This window comes from Vespa mandarinia, chromosome 20, assembly GCF_050613455.1.
Source record: "Vespa mandarinia isolate Hongniang chromosome 20, ASM5061345v1, whole genome shotgun sequence".
NCBI lineage: Eukaryota > Metazoa > Arthropoda > Insecta > Hymenoptera > Vespidae > Vespa > Vespa mandarinia.
The window spans coordinates 3,552,501-3,570,777 of NC_140829.1; the positions used below are offsets into that span (position 1 = coordinate 3,552,501).

The window sequence follows — 18,277 nt, forward strand, 5'->3', positions numbered from 1 at the left end:
GAACGTTTTGGAATAAACGTTTCTATGAAGAGGATGAGAAATAGAAAGAGAGATAGAGATAGAGATAGAGATAGAGATAGAAATAGATATAGAGATAGAGAGAGAGAGAGAACGAAGGAGGGTGAGTGAAACGGACATTGTTTTATTTTATAGAATATCTCAACATCGATAAGGAAACTCAATAATAGAATCATTTTTTTAACATGTTAAATCTCTAATGGATAATGATTTATGATACATGATTTTTATTTTGTTTATTTATTTTCTTTTTATTTTTTTTTTCCTTTTCTTTTCTTTACAAACATTACATAAGATTGATTTATCAAGATATATCACGAATTATATCTGTATTATAATATCCTGACAAAAACTGCATTCCTTTATTCTAATTATTTATTATAGATGAAAGAAAGAAATGAGAATGTATTAGATAATCAATATCTCTCTCTGTTTATCTCTGTCTCTGTCTCTCTCTCTCTCTCTCTCTCTCTCTCTCTCTCTCTCTCTCTCTCTCTCTCTCTCTCTCTCTCTCTCTCTCTCACACACACACATTCTAATCATTCGTCATTGATAATATTCTCGTACGCATTCTTAAATATATTTCACGTAAATATATTATCCACAATTGTGTCGTACTTGTATCGTATTTTACGATACGATAGGGAATCCTTAATGAGATATTAATCAGTACGATGAAGTGGACGTAACTACCGGCTTCTGTTAGAGAAAGTGATAGAGAGAGAGAAGAGAGAGAGAGAAAGAGAGAGAGAGGAACGATACTCTTGTACATATGTATGTATGTACATACATACATACATACATACATACATACATACATACATACATACATACATACATACATACATACATACATACATACATACATACATACATACATACATACATACATACATACATACATACATACATACATACATACATACATACATACATACATACATACATACATACATACATACATACATACATACATACATACATACATACATACATACATACATACATACATACATACATACATACATACATACATACATACATACATACATACATACATACATACATACATACATACATACATACATACATACATACATACATACATACATACATACATACATACATACATACATACATACATACATACATACATACATACATACATACATACATACATACATACATACATACATACATACATACATACATACATACATACATACATACATACATACATACATACATACATACATACATACATACATACATACATACATACATACATACATACATACATACATACATACATACATACATACATACATACATACATACATACATACATACATACATACATACATACATACATACATACATACATACATACATACATACATACATACATACATACATACATACATACATACATACATACATACATACATACATACATACATACATACATACATACATACATACATACATACATACATACATACATACATACATACATACATACATACATACATACATACATACATACATACATACATACATACATACATACATACATACATACATACATACATACATACATACATACATACATACATACATACATACATACATACATACATACATACATACATACATACATACATACATACATACATACATACATACATACATACATACATACATACATACATACATACATACATACATACATACATACATACATACATACATACATACATACATACATACATACATACATACATACATACATACATACATACATACATACATACATACATACATACATACATACATACATACATACATACATACATACATACATACATACATACATACATACATACATACATACATACATACATACATACATACATACATACATACATACATACATACATACATACATACATACATACATACATACATACATACATACATACATACATACATACATACATACATACATACATACATACATACATACATACATACATACATACATACATACATACATACATACATACATACATACATACATACATACATACATACATACATACATACATACATACATACATACATACATACATACATACATACATACATACATACATACATACATACATACATACATACATACATACATACATACATACATACATACATACATACATACATACATACATACATACATACATACATACATACATACATACATACATACATACATACATACATACATACATACATACATACATACATACATACATACATACATACATACATACATACATACATACATACATACATACATACATACATACATACATACATACATACATACATACATACATACATACATACATACATACATACATACATACATACATACATACATACATACATACATACATACATACATACATACATACATACATACATACATACATACATACATACATACATACATACATACATACATACATACATACATACATACATACATACATACATACATACATACATACATACATACATACATACATACATACATACATACATACATACATACATACATACATACATACATACATACATACATACATACATACATACATACATACATACATACATACATACATACATACATACATACATACATACATACATACATACATACATACATACATACATACATACATACATACATACATACATACATACATACATACATACATACATACATACATACATAGATACATACATATATATTTATATATGTAGAATCTAGATGTCGTACGTAAGGAAGGCGTAGCACGTTTTCCCACGAGCCTTCCCGATCGTTGAAAAATTTTCCGCTTACGCGGTACTTCGAACATTCTCTCTTTCTCTCTCTCTCTCTCTCTCATTTCTACCTACCTACGTATGTACGTAGGTAGATACATAAATACATATATATACATTGTACATACCTACGTAGTACGTACCAAAATAACACTCATCTTTTTCTGCGCTTTACGACAATATATCCTTTTTGATTCGAAGTTCACGATTAAAGCTTTTACGACTTTATCAGATAAAAATATAAAGGAAATTAAAAAAAGGACAAGGAAAGAAGGATAAAATAAAAAAGAAGAATAAAAATAAAATACACATATATATATATATATATATATATATATATATATATATCTTTGTTGAACAATATAAAATGATAAATTATTAATAAACTCACCGGTCATAGATGGTAGAACGATCTCGGCGCAAAGATAGACGATAGCGAGACGAAAAAGCCACATCCTCGGCCTTCCTCACGCCTCTTTACCCTTAAAACAACTTCCACGCTCCCTTGGCACACTCCTCCTCCTCCTCCTCCTCTCCCTCCTCCTCCTTCTCTTCCTCCTCCTCCGTTCTACGAACGAAAGAAGAAGCCGCTACTACGACGAGCAATCACGTTTCATTTTCACTTTCTCGAAGCTACCGGAAACGGGCTTCTCTCTCTCTCTCTCTCTCTCTCTCTCTCTCTCTCTCTCTTTCTCTCTCTCACTCACGCCCCCCCCTCTCTCTCTCTCTCTATTTTTCTCTATTCCTCTCTCTTCCTCTCTCTATCTCTGTCTCTTTGTATCCCTTTCTCTCTTTCTCTCTCTCTCTGTCTTTCTCTCTCTCTCTCTATCTATCTCTCTCTTATTCGCGTTAAATGATATAAATAAATAAATAAGTTATTCTATGAAAAGATACGAATGATATATAAATTCGTCGAGGACGATGAAACAGAGAAGAGAATACAATCTACCGACGATTACCGGTCCTCGGAAGGCGAAAGACTGAGGGAACTTGTACGTTCGCCACTAGTCAGAGCCATTCCTTCGACGACTCCCTGCCATTTCCAATCTCTGTTCTCTCACAACATGACGACGAACGGAGCACCGAAGCCTGTCTCGCGAGAGAATCTCTCTTTCCTTTCACGGAGTGCCTCGATCTCGGCTATAGGTAGGATATATATCCTACCTAGCTTCTTCGTTTTATTCCTCTTTTTATTTCTCGTTTACTCTCTCCTTCTCTCTCTCTCTCTCTTTCTCTCTCTCTCTCTCTCTCTCTCTCTCTCTCTCTCTCTCTCTCTCTCTCTCTCTGTGTGTGTGTTTGTTTTTCTATATATGTCTCCCTGTCTCTCCTTATTCTGTATATAAAGCGCACTCGCTCTGATACTTTTTAGTTCGACCACCACTTATTCCGCTCTCTTTGTGTCAAAAGTAAAAAAAGGTAAACGTATATAAAAATTACGAGTCGTCCGACTCGTTTTTCGAGAAATTCGATTGATTTCTAGTTCATGGCGAACATAGTGTCTTTGACATTGATAAAAGTAAAATGTAAATCAAGGATTAGGAATTTATGGATAGCGTTACTTTTAATCGCTATTGTGATTCCAAAAGATCCTTTTATAAGGATACGAATGACAATGAAAGGGGAGAAGAAAAGATGGGGAGGATGACGAGTGGGTGAGTGGAGGCGGAGATGTAGGAGGAGTAACAAATTAAACGGCACTCTTCACGATCGTATTTACGCGATAATAACACTCGTGATACTTTATTGCAATCGAAATACGACGATATTAAGACGGAAGAAATTTATTCGATCTAATTCTTTATCCGTTCATCCTTTTTCCAATTTTTTACGGCGTGTATATTGATACACTTAAAATGTAAAATGTTGTTTTTTTTTCTTTTTTCGTTTTAACGAAATTATTGCTTAAATAAAAAAAAAAAATACAATATACTTGCGCGTAACTCGATAGAACATTCTAATCGTATCTAAGAGAAAATGTGTATATACGTACGTATATACTATCATCTATCTGTATTGATAAATTTATTATAATCATATCGAATTTATCTATGTATTAGATTGATTTTTATGTTTCTCATAAGAGGGAAAGAAAAAAAGGAAAAGAAATGAAAAGAAAAAATATGGAAAGGAAAAAAAAAAAAGAAAGCTCGCAAACTCGTACGAATTTTCGTATACACGTATATATATGTATGTATGTATGTATGTATGTATGTATATATGTACGTATATATGTATAGAAAGAGATAGATAGATTGATATACATCTACCGACCAACAGCATACGTTTTTTCTCCCGTTTGTTATCCGACGATATGCGGACTTGCTATAAACCTTTTCTGGCTGATATTCCAAATATTTCAATATACGGAATTCGATGCGGCGAAACTTACGATTTAACTATGGCATCGTTATCGGACCATGAAAACCCAACGAAGAATTTAATAAAATGTATCACAAGCCGCCATTCGAACTATCGTCTCTATTTTTCATTCGATGAAATCGATCGAATGTAAATATTCAAATTTTTTTCCCTCCTCCCGATATGTTTTCTTCGAAATGACGGGATTGTGACTTCTTACTCAAAATATTCAATCGATGACCGCTGTGTTAAATAATCCTCGATGACTCTCGTTAAATTTAAGAAAAAAGAAAAATTTGTTCGACAAAAAAAAAAAGGAAAAAAAAAGAGATCATTATCTTTTTTCATTATATTTTTTCAGAAACTGAAAACTATGCAGATGTCGCAAACGGAAATAGAAAACAACGAAACTATCGAAACTACGATAACACAACATTTTGCTCGTTTGCACGGCGTCCTACAGAATATTGAAAGAAGAATGATCGATAAAATTCATGAACAGAATAATAGCTATATTAAGAATATCACGGAACTCGAGACCCAACTGAAGTCCCATCAAAATCAATTACAGGGAGCATTATTGGTGCGTTATTTTTATGTATTTCTTTTGCCTTAATATATATATATATATATATATATATATATATATATCTTTATTTATTTATTTATTTATTTATTCTTGAAAAAAGGAAGAAAAAGAAAAAAAAAAAGATAAGAAATAATTACTTCGTGCCAAGTTAAAAATCTTTAACATAAATCACGTAGCTACGATAAAATATCTCTTTTAATATCTCACGTACACGACTTACAATTAGACTACTTTCATAATCACTTACTTCTTACATATATGTAGGGCCACGAAACTGTGCAACCGGTTTGGTTACTCGAGAGTTCGAGCACGAGCTCGTTTATCGACAATATAGAAACGCTAGAATTTATTGGATATGCGCGTAAAATTCAATTTGATATGGTATATAAATTTTCATGCTAGGCCCTAAAGATGCATAAGAAAAATAATATAACTTGTTTTCATAATACTTAGAAAAAGTAATTTTTTTTTTTTTTTCTTACGAAGAATCTTTTTGTTTCGTGCTTCGTCTTTTGTTTTTTGTTTTTTTTTTTCTTTTTTTTACGTTTCGTTCTTTTTCACTTTCTTAAGATAAAGAAAGGAAAAAAAAACAGCTTGCAACAATTTTATCATTCGTGTCTTCTCTCTCTCTTTTTTTCTAATCCACGTCTACCCTTGAAAAAGCTTCAAGCGACTATAATCATAAACTCGCGAAAGTTAAAAAAGAAAAAAGAGTCACGTGGACTCTCTCCCTTTTCATCGTCGTTACAAACGATATCGTTGTCTTCCACCAGATTTTTGCATTCACCTCGTGTTCTTTATAGTCTTCTCTCGACAAGCAAAGAAGAACCCTGTAATACTTATCGTTCGGCATTTAACGATAATTTAATGCCATAGTTAAAAGTCCTTCGAGTGTCACGCAATACTGAATATTTTCTTTTCTTTTTTTTTTTTTTCTTTCTTTTTCTTTTTCTTTCTTTTGGTATTATCATTATTTTACAGGTAGCCTCTACCGCGAAAGAGAATATCAAAAGAATCGATTTGGAAAATGTCATATGCAAATTGAAAGATATCGCCGATGTACCTTGTCACTTAATAAAAGAGTCATTTATTAACGAGGACAAAATAATGTAAGTTTTAAAAGTGTATCATAATGAAGGGAAAAAAAAATAAATAAAAAAAAAAAAAGAAGTTCAAAACAAAAGAAAAAAAAGAGATGGACTTTTTATTACTAGGGAGAAAAAAAATTTGTGCAAGGAACGGAAGAGACTTCGTTTTTTTTTTTTCTTTTTTTTTTTTCCTTGTTAAATTATCGATCTTTTTCTCATTACAGATTTAAACCCGACGAAAGCATCATCGATGTTCTAGAAAAACATTGCACTCTTCGGATACCTTCGAAGATGCAATTCTATCTATTGCGTACCAAACTCTTGCCCGAAAATTACCAAGTGGAACCTTTGGATAACACCATAGCTATTTCGAATAGTAAAGAAATCTCTTCGAATTGTCGTCATTGCGAAGAAATCGTTTGATTTCTTGTTTCTTTTCTTTTTTCTTTCTTTCTTTTTTCTTTTTTTTTTCTTTTTTTTCTTTTTTTTACGCGGTTACCATTAAATTCGTTTCTCGTTACGCCATAATGTTTCGCAAGTTGAAGAGGAGCAACACAGTCCAACGTCTTGGTGGTTCCCTCCGAATGCCTATTTTCTACCGACTTATTTTTTCACGGAGAAAAAAAGAAAAAAGGAAAAAAGAAAATGGAAAAAAAAAAGAAAAGAAAAAAAGCAAAAGAATATTTAACGTCGCGACGTCGTTCTTCTCTCGTTTCAATTGCTCCCTGTAATAATAACTTTCAAATAAGCATAACTTTTTATTCCCCTCCTTCGTCGTAATCACGAACGTGTGCTAAAGTAATTATGATTTTTTTTTCTCCTTTAACAATACAAATATTTTACGATATATAACGAAACAACCGTCGAATCTTTCGTGCGATTATGAAGATAATTAACATTATTAAAAAAAAAAAAAAAAAAAAAAAAAAAAAGAACGAACGAAAAATGAAAATTATACTGACGGAAGTGTATTGTTTAAATATTTCTTTTAATTCAATAGATCCCTCGATGGAAGAAGAACTTTCGGTTCCACCAAACAAAACCATTTCCGTGACTTCTCTTTCTTCTGGAAATACCGAAAGCTCCCTTCGATTGGAATGTAAGTAAATTATGCCAAAAAAAAAAGAAAAAAAAAAAAAAAAAAGAAAAAGAAAAGGAAAAAAAAATCGAATTAATATTATCCTATCTGTATTTAACGAGAACATCGTTTTATATAGTTCCACGAATGGGTATGATAAAAATCAATCGAATCACCGATCGACAGATAAATCGACAATTGTTTGGCTATAGCCAAAACTGGTTCGTTTCGCTTTTCCAATCCTCTTTTCAATACTTTTTCGAATTGTTTTATCTTCGACGATTGATCGAGACTATATGATTCGACACAATCGCAGATTTGCTCATTAAAGCGAACGAACGCAGTGATTCAAAGAGATTTCGAACGGGAGGGAGGGAGGGAGGGAGGGGGAGGGAGAGAGAAAGAGAGAGAGAAAATATCATTGTTCTCTCGTGTCATAACACGTTTCAATGAGCCATTGTAAAATGGATTGTCTACTCGTGACTGAACTTTCACCTACGAATGCGTTAAAGAACAATGGACAACGATTCTTCCATCGAACTCTCATGTAAAACGCGCGCGAAAATCATTTTTGAATACCAACAGGTATATCACGAAACGGTACACAATAATATTTATTATTCGTAATCAAAAAAAAAAAAAAAAAATAAAGGAAAGAAAAGAAAAAACAATTCATTCCATGTATTTCAATGAACGAATTATTCATCAATCTTGATCGATGAATCGATCCATGATCGATCTTCATTTATTTCCAGTCTTGTGTGTGTATATATATAATTCAATTTATTACAGATGTCGTGATCCGACTAATAAAGATTTTTTTTTAATGTATTTTAAAGCTTACGAATTGGTTAAAGTACTGAAGGTCGTCGATCCTTCTTGCTTTTACGTTCGAAATATGTCGACTCAGAAGCAAGCAGAAAAATTAACGAGCGATCTTGAAGCTTATAGCACGAACGCGATCAATCCAACAAATGATATTATCGGTATATATAATAAAAATTTCTTTTATATACGAAATTCATTGTCCGTCGTATTTGTCCGTTTAAAAATTAATTCATACATTCAATATTGTTAAAATTGTTAATACGTTTCTTAATCGTTATTATTTTACAGTCGGTACAATGTATATGTTAAAATATTGCACGCGACGGGAAAAAAAATGGCAACGTGGAAAGGTCATAAAAATTAACTTAAATCAAAACGGCGATAAAACCTACGACATATTGTACGTCGACAATGGATACATCGAACGTAATGTATCAATTAAACGCTTTAAGCTGATCCCATACTATTTGGCAGCAGTACCTATATTGGCAACAAAATGTTCTCTCCACAACATCTCACCGACGAATGATCGTTGGAGCAAGAGTGCTACCGATACATTTCGTAAATTAATTAATAAGTAAGTAAATACGTCCGATTTATGACAATATTTTCATGTTATTTATTCTTTTCTCTTCCTATTTTTTCTTCTTTGTTTTAATGAATATAGAGAACGTCGCTCGTAATAAAAAACAAAAAAAAGTACTCTCATCTCTTTTTTCGTCGTCTTACAGAAATGATTCACTATTGATGTACGTCGTTCATACCGTTGGCAATATACATTACGTCGATCTTTGTTTCAAATCGAATAATCCGCAAGAAGAAAATAGCTCGATACGCGATTTAATGATATTTATGAAACATGGCACCCTTATGTCGTCCCAAAGATTAAAGGCAAATAAATTAAATTTTCTAGAAAATTTCACGAAATTATTATATATGTATATATGTGTGTGTATGTGTATATGTATATTTGATCGTTTCTTTTTATCATTTACAGATATTAAATCCATTACCAATAGTAATTTACTTTCACGAGGAACTTGAAATGGAGATATACGTTTACGTTACAGTTCAACACGTCGAATCACCCAACTCCATATACGTTACGAAGGTAAAGAGAAAACTTCATAATCTTCTTTCTCAATTTATATTCGAATTAATTATTGAAAAGCTTCCTTCTGCATTCTATTTAAAATATCTGTCGTCGTCGTTGCTCTTCATTTTGCAGATTGGAGAAAATCGTAAACATATCAACAAACTTATGAAGGACATGATGTTATTTTACAAAAAGAATGCAGGACGTAATATGTTAACCTGTCCTCTTGAAATAAGTAAATAATCAATTTAATCGTTTGTAAACATAAGAAAGATGTTCCCAATCTAATCATCGTTATTATTATTATTATAATTATTATTATTGTTATTATTATTATTATTATTATTATTATTATTATCATCAGATACTCCATGCGCGTTATATTCAAATGGAATGTGGTATCGTGGATTAATAAAGAAAATCATTAATGAAAAATGTATCGATGTATTTTGTGTTGATTTTGGATATACTATTACGTCGGAACATAATATGTTAAAATCATTGCCGCATTATTACATGAGCAGTAGAATGCAGGTAATGTATATTTTTAAAATTGTTACCATTTAATAAAATTATCATTACTATTATTAATTCACGTTATATTATTGTTAAATATAGGCGATACATATTTCCTTGAAAGATTTATCTCCATTGTCCGAAGATCACAATCAATGGAGTTTACAGACAATACAGATAACTAAGCTACAATTGACGAATAAAAATGTCAAAGTTATATCTATGTTTAAAAATGAAAATATTTATGACGTTTATTTATATATTAACAATATTAATTTCAATTCTATGTTAATCAATAAAGGTTTCGCCGAACCAATAGAACCAATGTAAGAGACGACTCTTCAAAAATTTCTTTCAACAAAATTAACGATTGATTGATTGATTGATTGATTAATTAATTAATTAATTAATTAACAAACCTATCTGACATCTAACATTATATTGATTTTTAGCGCGTTGATATATCAGGAGAACAAAGATTTGTTATGTTTGAAACAGGATAGAAATGAAGAAAATAAAAATCCTTTACCGATCGATGTAAAATGGAATAACGAAGAAACAATGCCAAATGATCCACCGATGATCGAATCCGATCCCTTTAAAGTATCCATTCAAGTGCATAAAGCGATATCGCCCGATTGTATTTATGTTTCTGACGTGTCACGCGAAGAAGGAAAGTTTATATTCATGTCGAAGCTACAAGATTTTTATAGAAAATATCATTCACCACAAGAAAAGAACTGGACGAAGGATTCCGTTTGTGTCGTTTATTCGAAAAAAGATAAAAGTTATTTTCGCGCTTATATATTAAACGTCATTACGTCGAAAGAAGTTTTAGTATCATTTTATGATATGGCAATCGAGGAAATAATTCCAATTGAGCACATACAACCGTTAGATCGACAATTTCGACAAGAACCGGCATATATATTTAAAGTTAAGCTCGCCGGTATTTTACCATGTGGCGGTTCAAAAATCTGGCCTTCTGTGTCTTGTCAAAAATTGTCAGAAATAATAGACGAAAATCAAAGTTCACAATTTTATATTACGAAAATGGTAAGTTTATTATAAATCATTGAAAAATTAGAAAATTAAATCATAGGATTTCATATATGATGTATAATAATTTTTTCTTTATATATATATATTTTTTTTTTTATATATTTTATAGTCGGACATGGAACAGAATAAAGAGATAATACCCGTTCAACTATGGATGAAACAATCAAAACCAGATGGACCATTATCGCCAATGAAAATGGAAATCAATTCTATTAACAAAATGTTAGTAGAAGCTGGATTTGCTTTACCAATAAAAGAGTATGTATAACATTAACTATTGTTATAGAAATGTAATAATAATAAATGAAAAATATAATTTTCTTTATTTTTTTTTCTTTTTTTTTTTTTCCTTTTTTTCCAATAATTGAACACAAATGAAATTCACAGTTACAATGCAAAAATAGATAAGATACTGGCTATTGAATTTAAACGACAATTATTAGAAACACAGATAGGATATCAGGATAATGAAGAAAATATAAAATGGTTCTCTGTTAATGAAGGATTAGAATGTTCCATTGAATCGAATGAACAAAATAATAATGAAATTTCTACGTCAGAAATAATATCAATGCATTTAAATATAAATTCGAAAAATGAAGAAGAAGTCGAAAATGTAAAAGACGAAGAAGAAAAGTATGAAGTAAAGAATGAAGTAGAAGATGAAATAGAGTATGAAATAGAGTATGAAGTAGAGGATGAAATAGAGGATGAAATAGAAGACGAAGAAGAAGAAGAGGAAGATGAAGATGAAGATGAAAATGAAGACGAAGATGAAGATGAAAATGAAGACGAAGATGAAGATGAAGATGAAGATGAAGATGAAGATGATTCTAATACTACATCGAGCATTAACGATGCTATCCAAGTACCAATTTTAACAGATTGGTTACCGGCACTTCCAATAAAAAAGAAAAACTTCACTGCCATACCAACGTACTTGGATCACTCTGGAATGATTTATTTACATTCTAAAAAAAATGGTATAATCATTAAATTTGTGCAAATATTTTATAATAACAAACGATATTCATTATGCATAAAGTATCTTTAATTTGAAAATTATATAAAATGTATACCAAAAAAAAAAAAAAAATCTTTTCTAAAAAAATAAAAACTATTTATTCCACAGCAAAAAGAACGTTAGAATATATAGAGACAATGTTAGCTGATTCTTATAAAAAGATCAAGATAAAACCATGCGATAGAAAATGGAAGGAAGGAGATATATGTATCGCGCAGTATCATGGCAACAAAAAGTGGTACAGAGCGAAAGTATTATCCGTGTTAGATGAAAATACGATAGAGGTGAGTAATGAACATATGACATGATATGATCATTTGAATAGAATTTTTTTAATATGTATTATTGAAAAAAAAAATAATAATAATAAAAAAAAACAAATATCGTTCTCATTAAACAGGTTCTATTTGTTGATTATGGAAATATCGAAGAATGTTCGATTGGACTTGTAAAAAAAAGAGTTATTTTAGAACATATACCAATCCAGTGTATTAAATGCATTGTTCCCGGTTTAAATCCGGTAATACCATCTAAATAAAACTCTTTCAAATTCTAATAAAGAATTTTTAAAAATGTTAATATTTTTTTTTTTTTTTTTTTTTTTTTTTTAATACAGGAACAAGGAAAATGGAAAATAGAAGATTTGGATAAAATACATGTATTTCTTGTGGAAAAGGAATGTAAAGTTACTGTTTTAGAAAAAACCGATACGCACTTAGTTGTAAGATATCAAATCTCTTTAATTATTTTATTCACTTAATCTGTACTTTAATATATCTAATGTATATCAATCTATATATATATAATCTCTCACAGGTATCGATCACATTATTGAAACCAAAACAATGCGATCTTCTTTCTTTCGTTACTAATGAATTAGGAATTCGTTTGGCATCTAATTCAATATATACGAATCCTATCGAAATATCGGACAATATTACTTCAGACAATATATCTTCGAATTCTTCGAATGTAATTATTGAAAAATACATAGTGAATAATAGAACAATCTCTGATGTAGATACAGATACTGAAATGATTATGGAATACTTATCAGATATAGACAGTGACATTATTAGCGATAATTCTATAATAATAAATAATCTCGATGAGATAGACAATCATAATAATAATTTACAAATGATTAAAAAAGAATTAGTTCATACCAATTTAAAAATTACAAATATCGATTATTTTGACACATATATACCAATCACTATTCCCAATGACATTGATACCTTTGAAGTAGACTTATGTTATACTGAAACAGCAACTATATATTATACTCAAATAAGGGAAAATAAAAAATCTAAGGTAATTGTTATATTAAAAATAATTATTAATGGTTTTAGAGATAAAAATTCTATTTTTCGTTGTTATGTTAGATTTAAAATATATATAGTTCATTTATTACTATCATTAATTTATTTTTTTTTTTCAGATATTAAACGATTATTACAATCGTTATAAAATATTAATGGAAAGTTTACAAAGGGAAGCTCCTAAACAACCATTGATCGAAAGTTTAGTTTCCAGTAAGTATATTATAACGATATAAATTATCGTAAATGTTAAAAAAATTTTAATCATAATTATAATTAATGGATTATTACATATTGGATACTTCAGATACTCCCTGTTGTGCCTTGTTTAACGATGATATTTGGTATAGATGTATTATTAAAAAAACTACAAAAATAAAAAATTCAAAGAAGACTTTCGTTCACTTATGGTACGTTGATTTTGGAAATGATGAATATCGAAAAGTAACATTGGAAGAGTAAGTATCGTTGCATATCGTTTTATAAGATAAATTATTATTATATATATATTGTGTAAAATCTTTTTTTTTTTCTTTTTTTTTCTTTTTTTTTTCTTTTTTTTTTTTTTCTTTTTTTTTTTTTAAGTTGTAATCTACGTATATTGAAAAAAGAATGGTTCAGTGTACCAACAATAGCTATAAAATGTCAATTATGGAATATTAATGTTGCCACTAGTAAAAAATTCTCAAACATAATAGTGGAAATCGAAAAAATGTACCGAAAGTATAGTAATCGTATAACCGTTAAAGTTAAGGTAAAAATTCAATATCGAAATAATTAATATTATTTTTACATGAAATGATTTAAAAAAAAAAAAAAAAAAAAAAAAAAAAAAAAGACCCTGATGCAATAAGATTATATTTCAGGAACGTTGTAAGGACCATTTGTCTGTGGAATTATATGTGGATAAAACATGTAAGAAATTGATTTATAGTTCTTTAATCAGAGACGGTTTTTTTCAAATAAATAAGACGAAAAAAGACTGATGAAAAAAAAAAAAAAAAAACAACAAATAAAAAAATTAAAATAAAACAAAATAAAATAAATAAAAAAAAAAAAAAAATAAAAAATAAAAAATAAAATCTTTAATCATTTATGTTTATTTCAGAACAAGTTTACATGAAAAGTTTTGTTTTGTTTTATATATTAGACATATAAATAAGTAATTTAAAAAAAATATAATGTTCCTATATAGATAATAGTCTTTATCATTATTTGTGATAACAAATAATTTTGTTAAGCGATATCTATTATATCTTGTATCATTAACGCTGTGTACTTTTAGCTATTTGTTCTTTAAGAACCAAAATACTTTGTCTTTGTTCTGGCGGAAGCATAGCAATTTGTTCATCCGACAATTGCAATACTTGCATTATTAAAGCAGCCTGTGATAAGAAATAAATTTATATAATAGATATTAATATTTCCGATGTTGTTTAATTTGTAGAAAAATTAATATGAATAGAAAACGTATAATTTGTATGTTTATATATATAGAAGTTTTTATAACTTCTTAATTATAATACTTTTTTCTAAAAAAATAAATATATATATAAAAATAATAACAACAACAATAATAATAATAATAATGATAATACCATAACAAAATCTCCTTTCTAAATAATAATTACTTCATATATTAATTATCTGCTTATAATTATTTTAAATTATATATATTTATTTATATATAATTTCAACCAACATACCTTTTCCTGATCTGATGCACCACTTGGTATATTTCCCGCTGGAGACATACCAGCCATAAGTCTAGAAGTAGCCGAACTTGCAGATGTTGAAAGAGCAGTAGCAGGACCTACAACACTAGTCGAAACTGCAGTCGGTGCTGGAACTGCAGGTGCTGCTACTGGTCTTGGTACGACTGGCGGTGCTACTGGTACAGGTGCTGTAAAATTATCATGTATAAAACTATTTCATAATAATGATTTCCATAAATATATACATACGATTGGCTTTAGTAATTCTCGGATCAATAGGCATACGGGGATCTCGTGGATCCCTTGGATCTCTACCAAACCTGTCAGCTCTTGGATCACGACAAAAGCTACAAAATCATAAACCATCAGGTTAATATAATGGATAATAATTATCGAGTAACAATTATTTGAAATAATAAACAAGACCTCTCCACTCCTTCTACAGGAAGACTGCTGCAAAAAACAGTATATATTTGAATATGTTTGTTTAATTAATTCAAGTAAGAAAATATATGAATAGTATACTAACTTGTCTGTTATATTAAAAGCAGTAGGCCCTCTCGGGTCAGTAGTAGCGGATATGATAGGTGGTGCGGTAACTGGGGTTGTTTGAGTTTGGGGTGGTCCTCTTAAATCCTGATCCATTCTTGCTAAACGAGGATCCATTTGTCTATCTAATGTTCTAAGATCTACATCTTGACCTAATGATATAACCAACAATCTTGGAAAACTTATTCATTGTAAATTATTCAGAATAATAGAAATAGATACATAATTAATACCAGCAAAAATCGGTGCAGGTGGATTGGAAACTGGTGTAGGTCTTGGTGGTGCCCATGGTTCTTCAATACGTGGAGGAATCTGATGAGTAACTGGTTTATCGGAAGGTGTTAATACTCCTGGGATTGGATTAGCTTTATGTAACATATTAACTGCAGTATGAGGATCCACTATTCGCATTACTACCTGTGCTTGTAACAAGGCATAAGCAAGTTGTGGATTCTGTAATAACATTTGGCGTGCCTCATTAGGATTATTTTGCACACATAACTTCATTTGTTTCATTAACTCAAACATCTGTTCCGGTGGAAGGGAAGCAACAGCTTTACTTATAGCCTCTGGAGCCTTATCAGCTTGAACTGCCTCGCCATATGGATTTTCAGTATTCTGTCCTTGCAAAAGACTTTGCATTTCCATACGACTCTTTTCTGTACATGCATTGTCTACCCGAAGTGTTCTTCCGCCAATTTCATACCCATTTAAATTTCTCATAGCACTAAGCGCAGTCTCTTGATCCTTGTATTCACAAAAGCCATATCCTTTAGGTTTCCCAGTTTCACGATCAAATACCAATCTAAAAATAATTTAATAATGTTATTTCATAGATAAAGAAGAATGTATCATTACTTTTAAATATTTTTTATAATACTAAAATATAATAATTTGTTTTCTAAAGGAAAAAAAAAAAAATTACAGGAAACCATTATGGAAGACTTACTTGAAAGAAAGTACAGGCCCAACTTCGCTAAATATATCTTTTAAATTTTCTTCTGTAGCTTCGTACGGGATGTTCCCGACTGCAAAAAAAAGAAAAAAGATTCTAATTAAATCTTTATTTTCAACTTGTCAACCGGCAATATTGTCGATCGTTAAACATGAATATATGAAGTGAAATTTGGCACGAATTAATGAATGATAAAATGATAAATTGAAAAATATAATATTTTTTTTAATAGAAGTGAGAAACAAATGATTTATTTGTATTTATATCATAAGAAAATTTGAATCTGTTAATAGGTTAACAGGTTAAGTATTTATATTTCTCAAATAAAAATTATTGAATATCTTACCGAATACACTTCGCATGGACTTATCCATGAGGGATTGATCGGAAATAGTTGAATTACTCATTTTCTCGTTATTCTTTTTTTCTTTATTATTTAAAACTTGAATATCACCACTCGCGATTAAAACGTCCAAACAATGAAACTAACCTACAAACTTTCATTGACTGTCGCTTGACGTACTTCCTCTAATCGATTCAGTGCTGCCATCATTTTTTCCTTTCGATCTTAGTAATTTTCAAAAAACACTAGATTTAGCGCTAATATAAAACACGTAATTAAAAATTTATATTATATATTTTTTCAGCAGTTAAATAGAATTAATACAATTAAATATATTAATATTTTATATATATATATTAATAATATATAATAATAATATATAATATATAAAATATATAATCATATATTTTCAAAAACAAAAAATAAACATAATCTTGTTCACTTTTAGCACTATCCATTTAGCACTATCATTTTTTTATCTTCTTTCTTTTTTCTAATTACTAAAATATACACATATATACACATATATATACATATATATACATTGTATATATACAATTATAAATAGTCCTATAAAATCTTTACATTATTTACTATTATCGAATCATTAGTTAACCAAAATCGACGAATAAGCTTAATCGCAAAAAAATAAAATAAAATGATTACTAAAGTATTCGTTAAATAATTATGCTATAGGTCACGTCAGTACGTAATCTAAATGGCCAATCGTAATGTCGAACTTTGAATATCGTTTTAAGATTGATAAGGTATTTAGGTGAATAATTTATTAAAATACAGTAACTTACTCGTTTTTTTTCTTGGTGTATACAATTAGGAAAATAAATATTAT

At 29.3% G+C, this 18,277-nt stretch overlaps 2 protein-coding genes across 11 annotated transcripts in view; one reads left to right on the forward strand and one right to left on the reverse strand.

The window, feature by feature from the left end:
• qin (tudor domain-containing protein qin) overlaps nucleotides 1–14,869 on the forward strand; it is a 208,213-nt gene extending 193,344 nt beyond the window's left edge. For 7 of the 8 annotated variants that reach the window (XM_085663100.1, XM_085663097.1, XM_085663098.1 and 4 more), the window contains 22 exons: nucleotides 5,624–5,845; nucleotides 6,833–6,960; nucleotides 7,164–7,315; nucleotides 7,940–8,038; nucleotides 8,857–9,003; nucleotides 9,134–9,422; nucleotides 9,577–9,736; nucleotides 9,843–9,956; nucleotides 10,074–10,176; nucleotides 10,306–10,475; nucleotides 10,560–10,783; nucleotides 10,910–11,513; nucleotides 11,629–11,777; nucleotides 11,907–12,502; nucleotides 12,652–12,827; nucleotides 12,944–13,063; nucleotides 13,160–13,264; nucleotides 13,360–13,857; nucleotides 13,985–14,078; nucleotides 14,173–14,323; nucleotides 14,451–14,619; nucleotides 14,732–14,869. In XM_085663100.1, the coding sequence (XP_085519226.1) occupies nucleotides 5,624–5,845; nucleotides 6,833–6,960; nucleotides 7,164–7,315; nucleotides 7,940–8,038; nucleotides 8,857–9,003; nucleotides 9,134–9,422; nucleotides 9,577–9,736; nucleotides 9,843–9,956; nucleotides 10,074–10,176; nucleotides 10,306–10,475; nucleotides 10,560–10,783; nucleotides 10,910–11,513; nucleotides 11,629–11,777; nucleotides 11,907–12,502; nucleotides 12,652–12,827; nucleotides 12,944–13,063; nucleotides 13,160–13,264; nucleotides 13,360–13,857; nucleotides 13,985–14,078; nucleotides 14,173–14,323; nucleotides 14,451–14,619; nucleotides 14,732–14,851 (4,590 nt within the window). In that variant the 3' untranslated portion in view covers nucleotides 14,852–14,869. The remainder of the gene's footprint in view (nucleotides 1–5,623; nucleotides 5,846–6,832; nucleotides 6,961–7,163; nucleotides 7,316–7,939; nucleotides 8,039–8,856; nucleotides 9,004–9,133; nucleotides 9,423–9,576; nucleotides 9,737–9,842; nucleotides 9,957–10,073; nucleotides 10,177–10,305; nucleotides 10,476–10,559; nucleotides 10,784–10,909; nucleotides 11,514–11,628; nucleotides 11,778–11,906; nucleotides 12,503–12,651; nucleotides 12,828–12,943; nucleotides 13,064–13,159; nucleotides 13,265–13,359; nucleotides 13,858–13,984; nucleotides 14,079–14,172; nucleotides 14,324–14,450; nucleotides 14,620–14,731) is intronic. The other variant, XM_085663102.1, reaches the window with a different exon arrangement.
• Nucleotides 14,870–14,992: 123 nt separating this feature from the next.
• CstF64 (cleavage stimulation factor subunit 2 CstF64) lies at nucleotides 14,993–17,677 on the reverse strand. 3 transcript variants are annotated; one of them, XM_035881364.2, is made up of 8 exons: nucleotides 17,431–17,677; nucleotides 17,079–17,157; nucleotides 16,363–16,934; nucleotides 16,110–16,281; nucleotides 16,007–16,030; nucleotides 15,830–15,927; nucleotides 15,572–15,768; nucleotides 14,993–15,250 (listed from the first exon to the last, which is right to left on the reverse strand). In XM_035881364.2, the coding sequence occupies exons 1-8, from the start codon at nucleotides 17,489–17,491 to the stop codon at nucleotides 15,131–15,133; spliced, it is 1,323 nt and encodes a 440-aa protein (XP_035737257.1). In that variant the 5' UTR covers nucleotides 17,492–17,677; the 3' UTR covers nucleotides 14,993–15,130. The 3 variants fall into 3 exon arrangements, with proteins under 3 accessions (XP_035737257.1, XP_035737258.1, XP_035737256.1); XM_035881363.2 differs by having other exon boundaries at nucleotides 14,995–15,250; nucleotides 16,007–16,033; nucleotides 17,431–17,674; XM_035881365.2 differs by lacking the exon at nucleotides 16,007–16,030 and having other exon boundaries at nucleotides 17,431–17,676.
• Between the last annotated feature and the right edge of the window lie 600 nt (nucleotides 17,678–18,277).

Bases quoted from the DNA above. Each gene is read 5' to 3' on its own strand.
- CstF64 (XM_035881363.2), bottom strand. From the start codon at position 17,491: ATGAGTAATTCAACTATTTCCGATCAATCCCTCATGGATAAGTCCATG. The intron at 17,158-17,430 runs GTAAGATATTCA...TTTTTTTTGCAG, and splicing joins GTCCATGCGAAGTGTATTCG to TCGGGAACATCCCGTACGAA. The intron at 16,935-17,078 runs GTAAGTCTTCCA...AATTATTTTTAG, and splicing joins GGGCCTGTACTTTCTTTCAA to ATTGGTATTTGATCGTGAAA.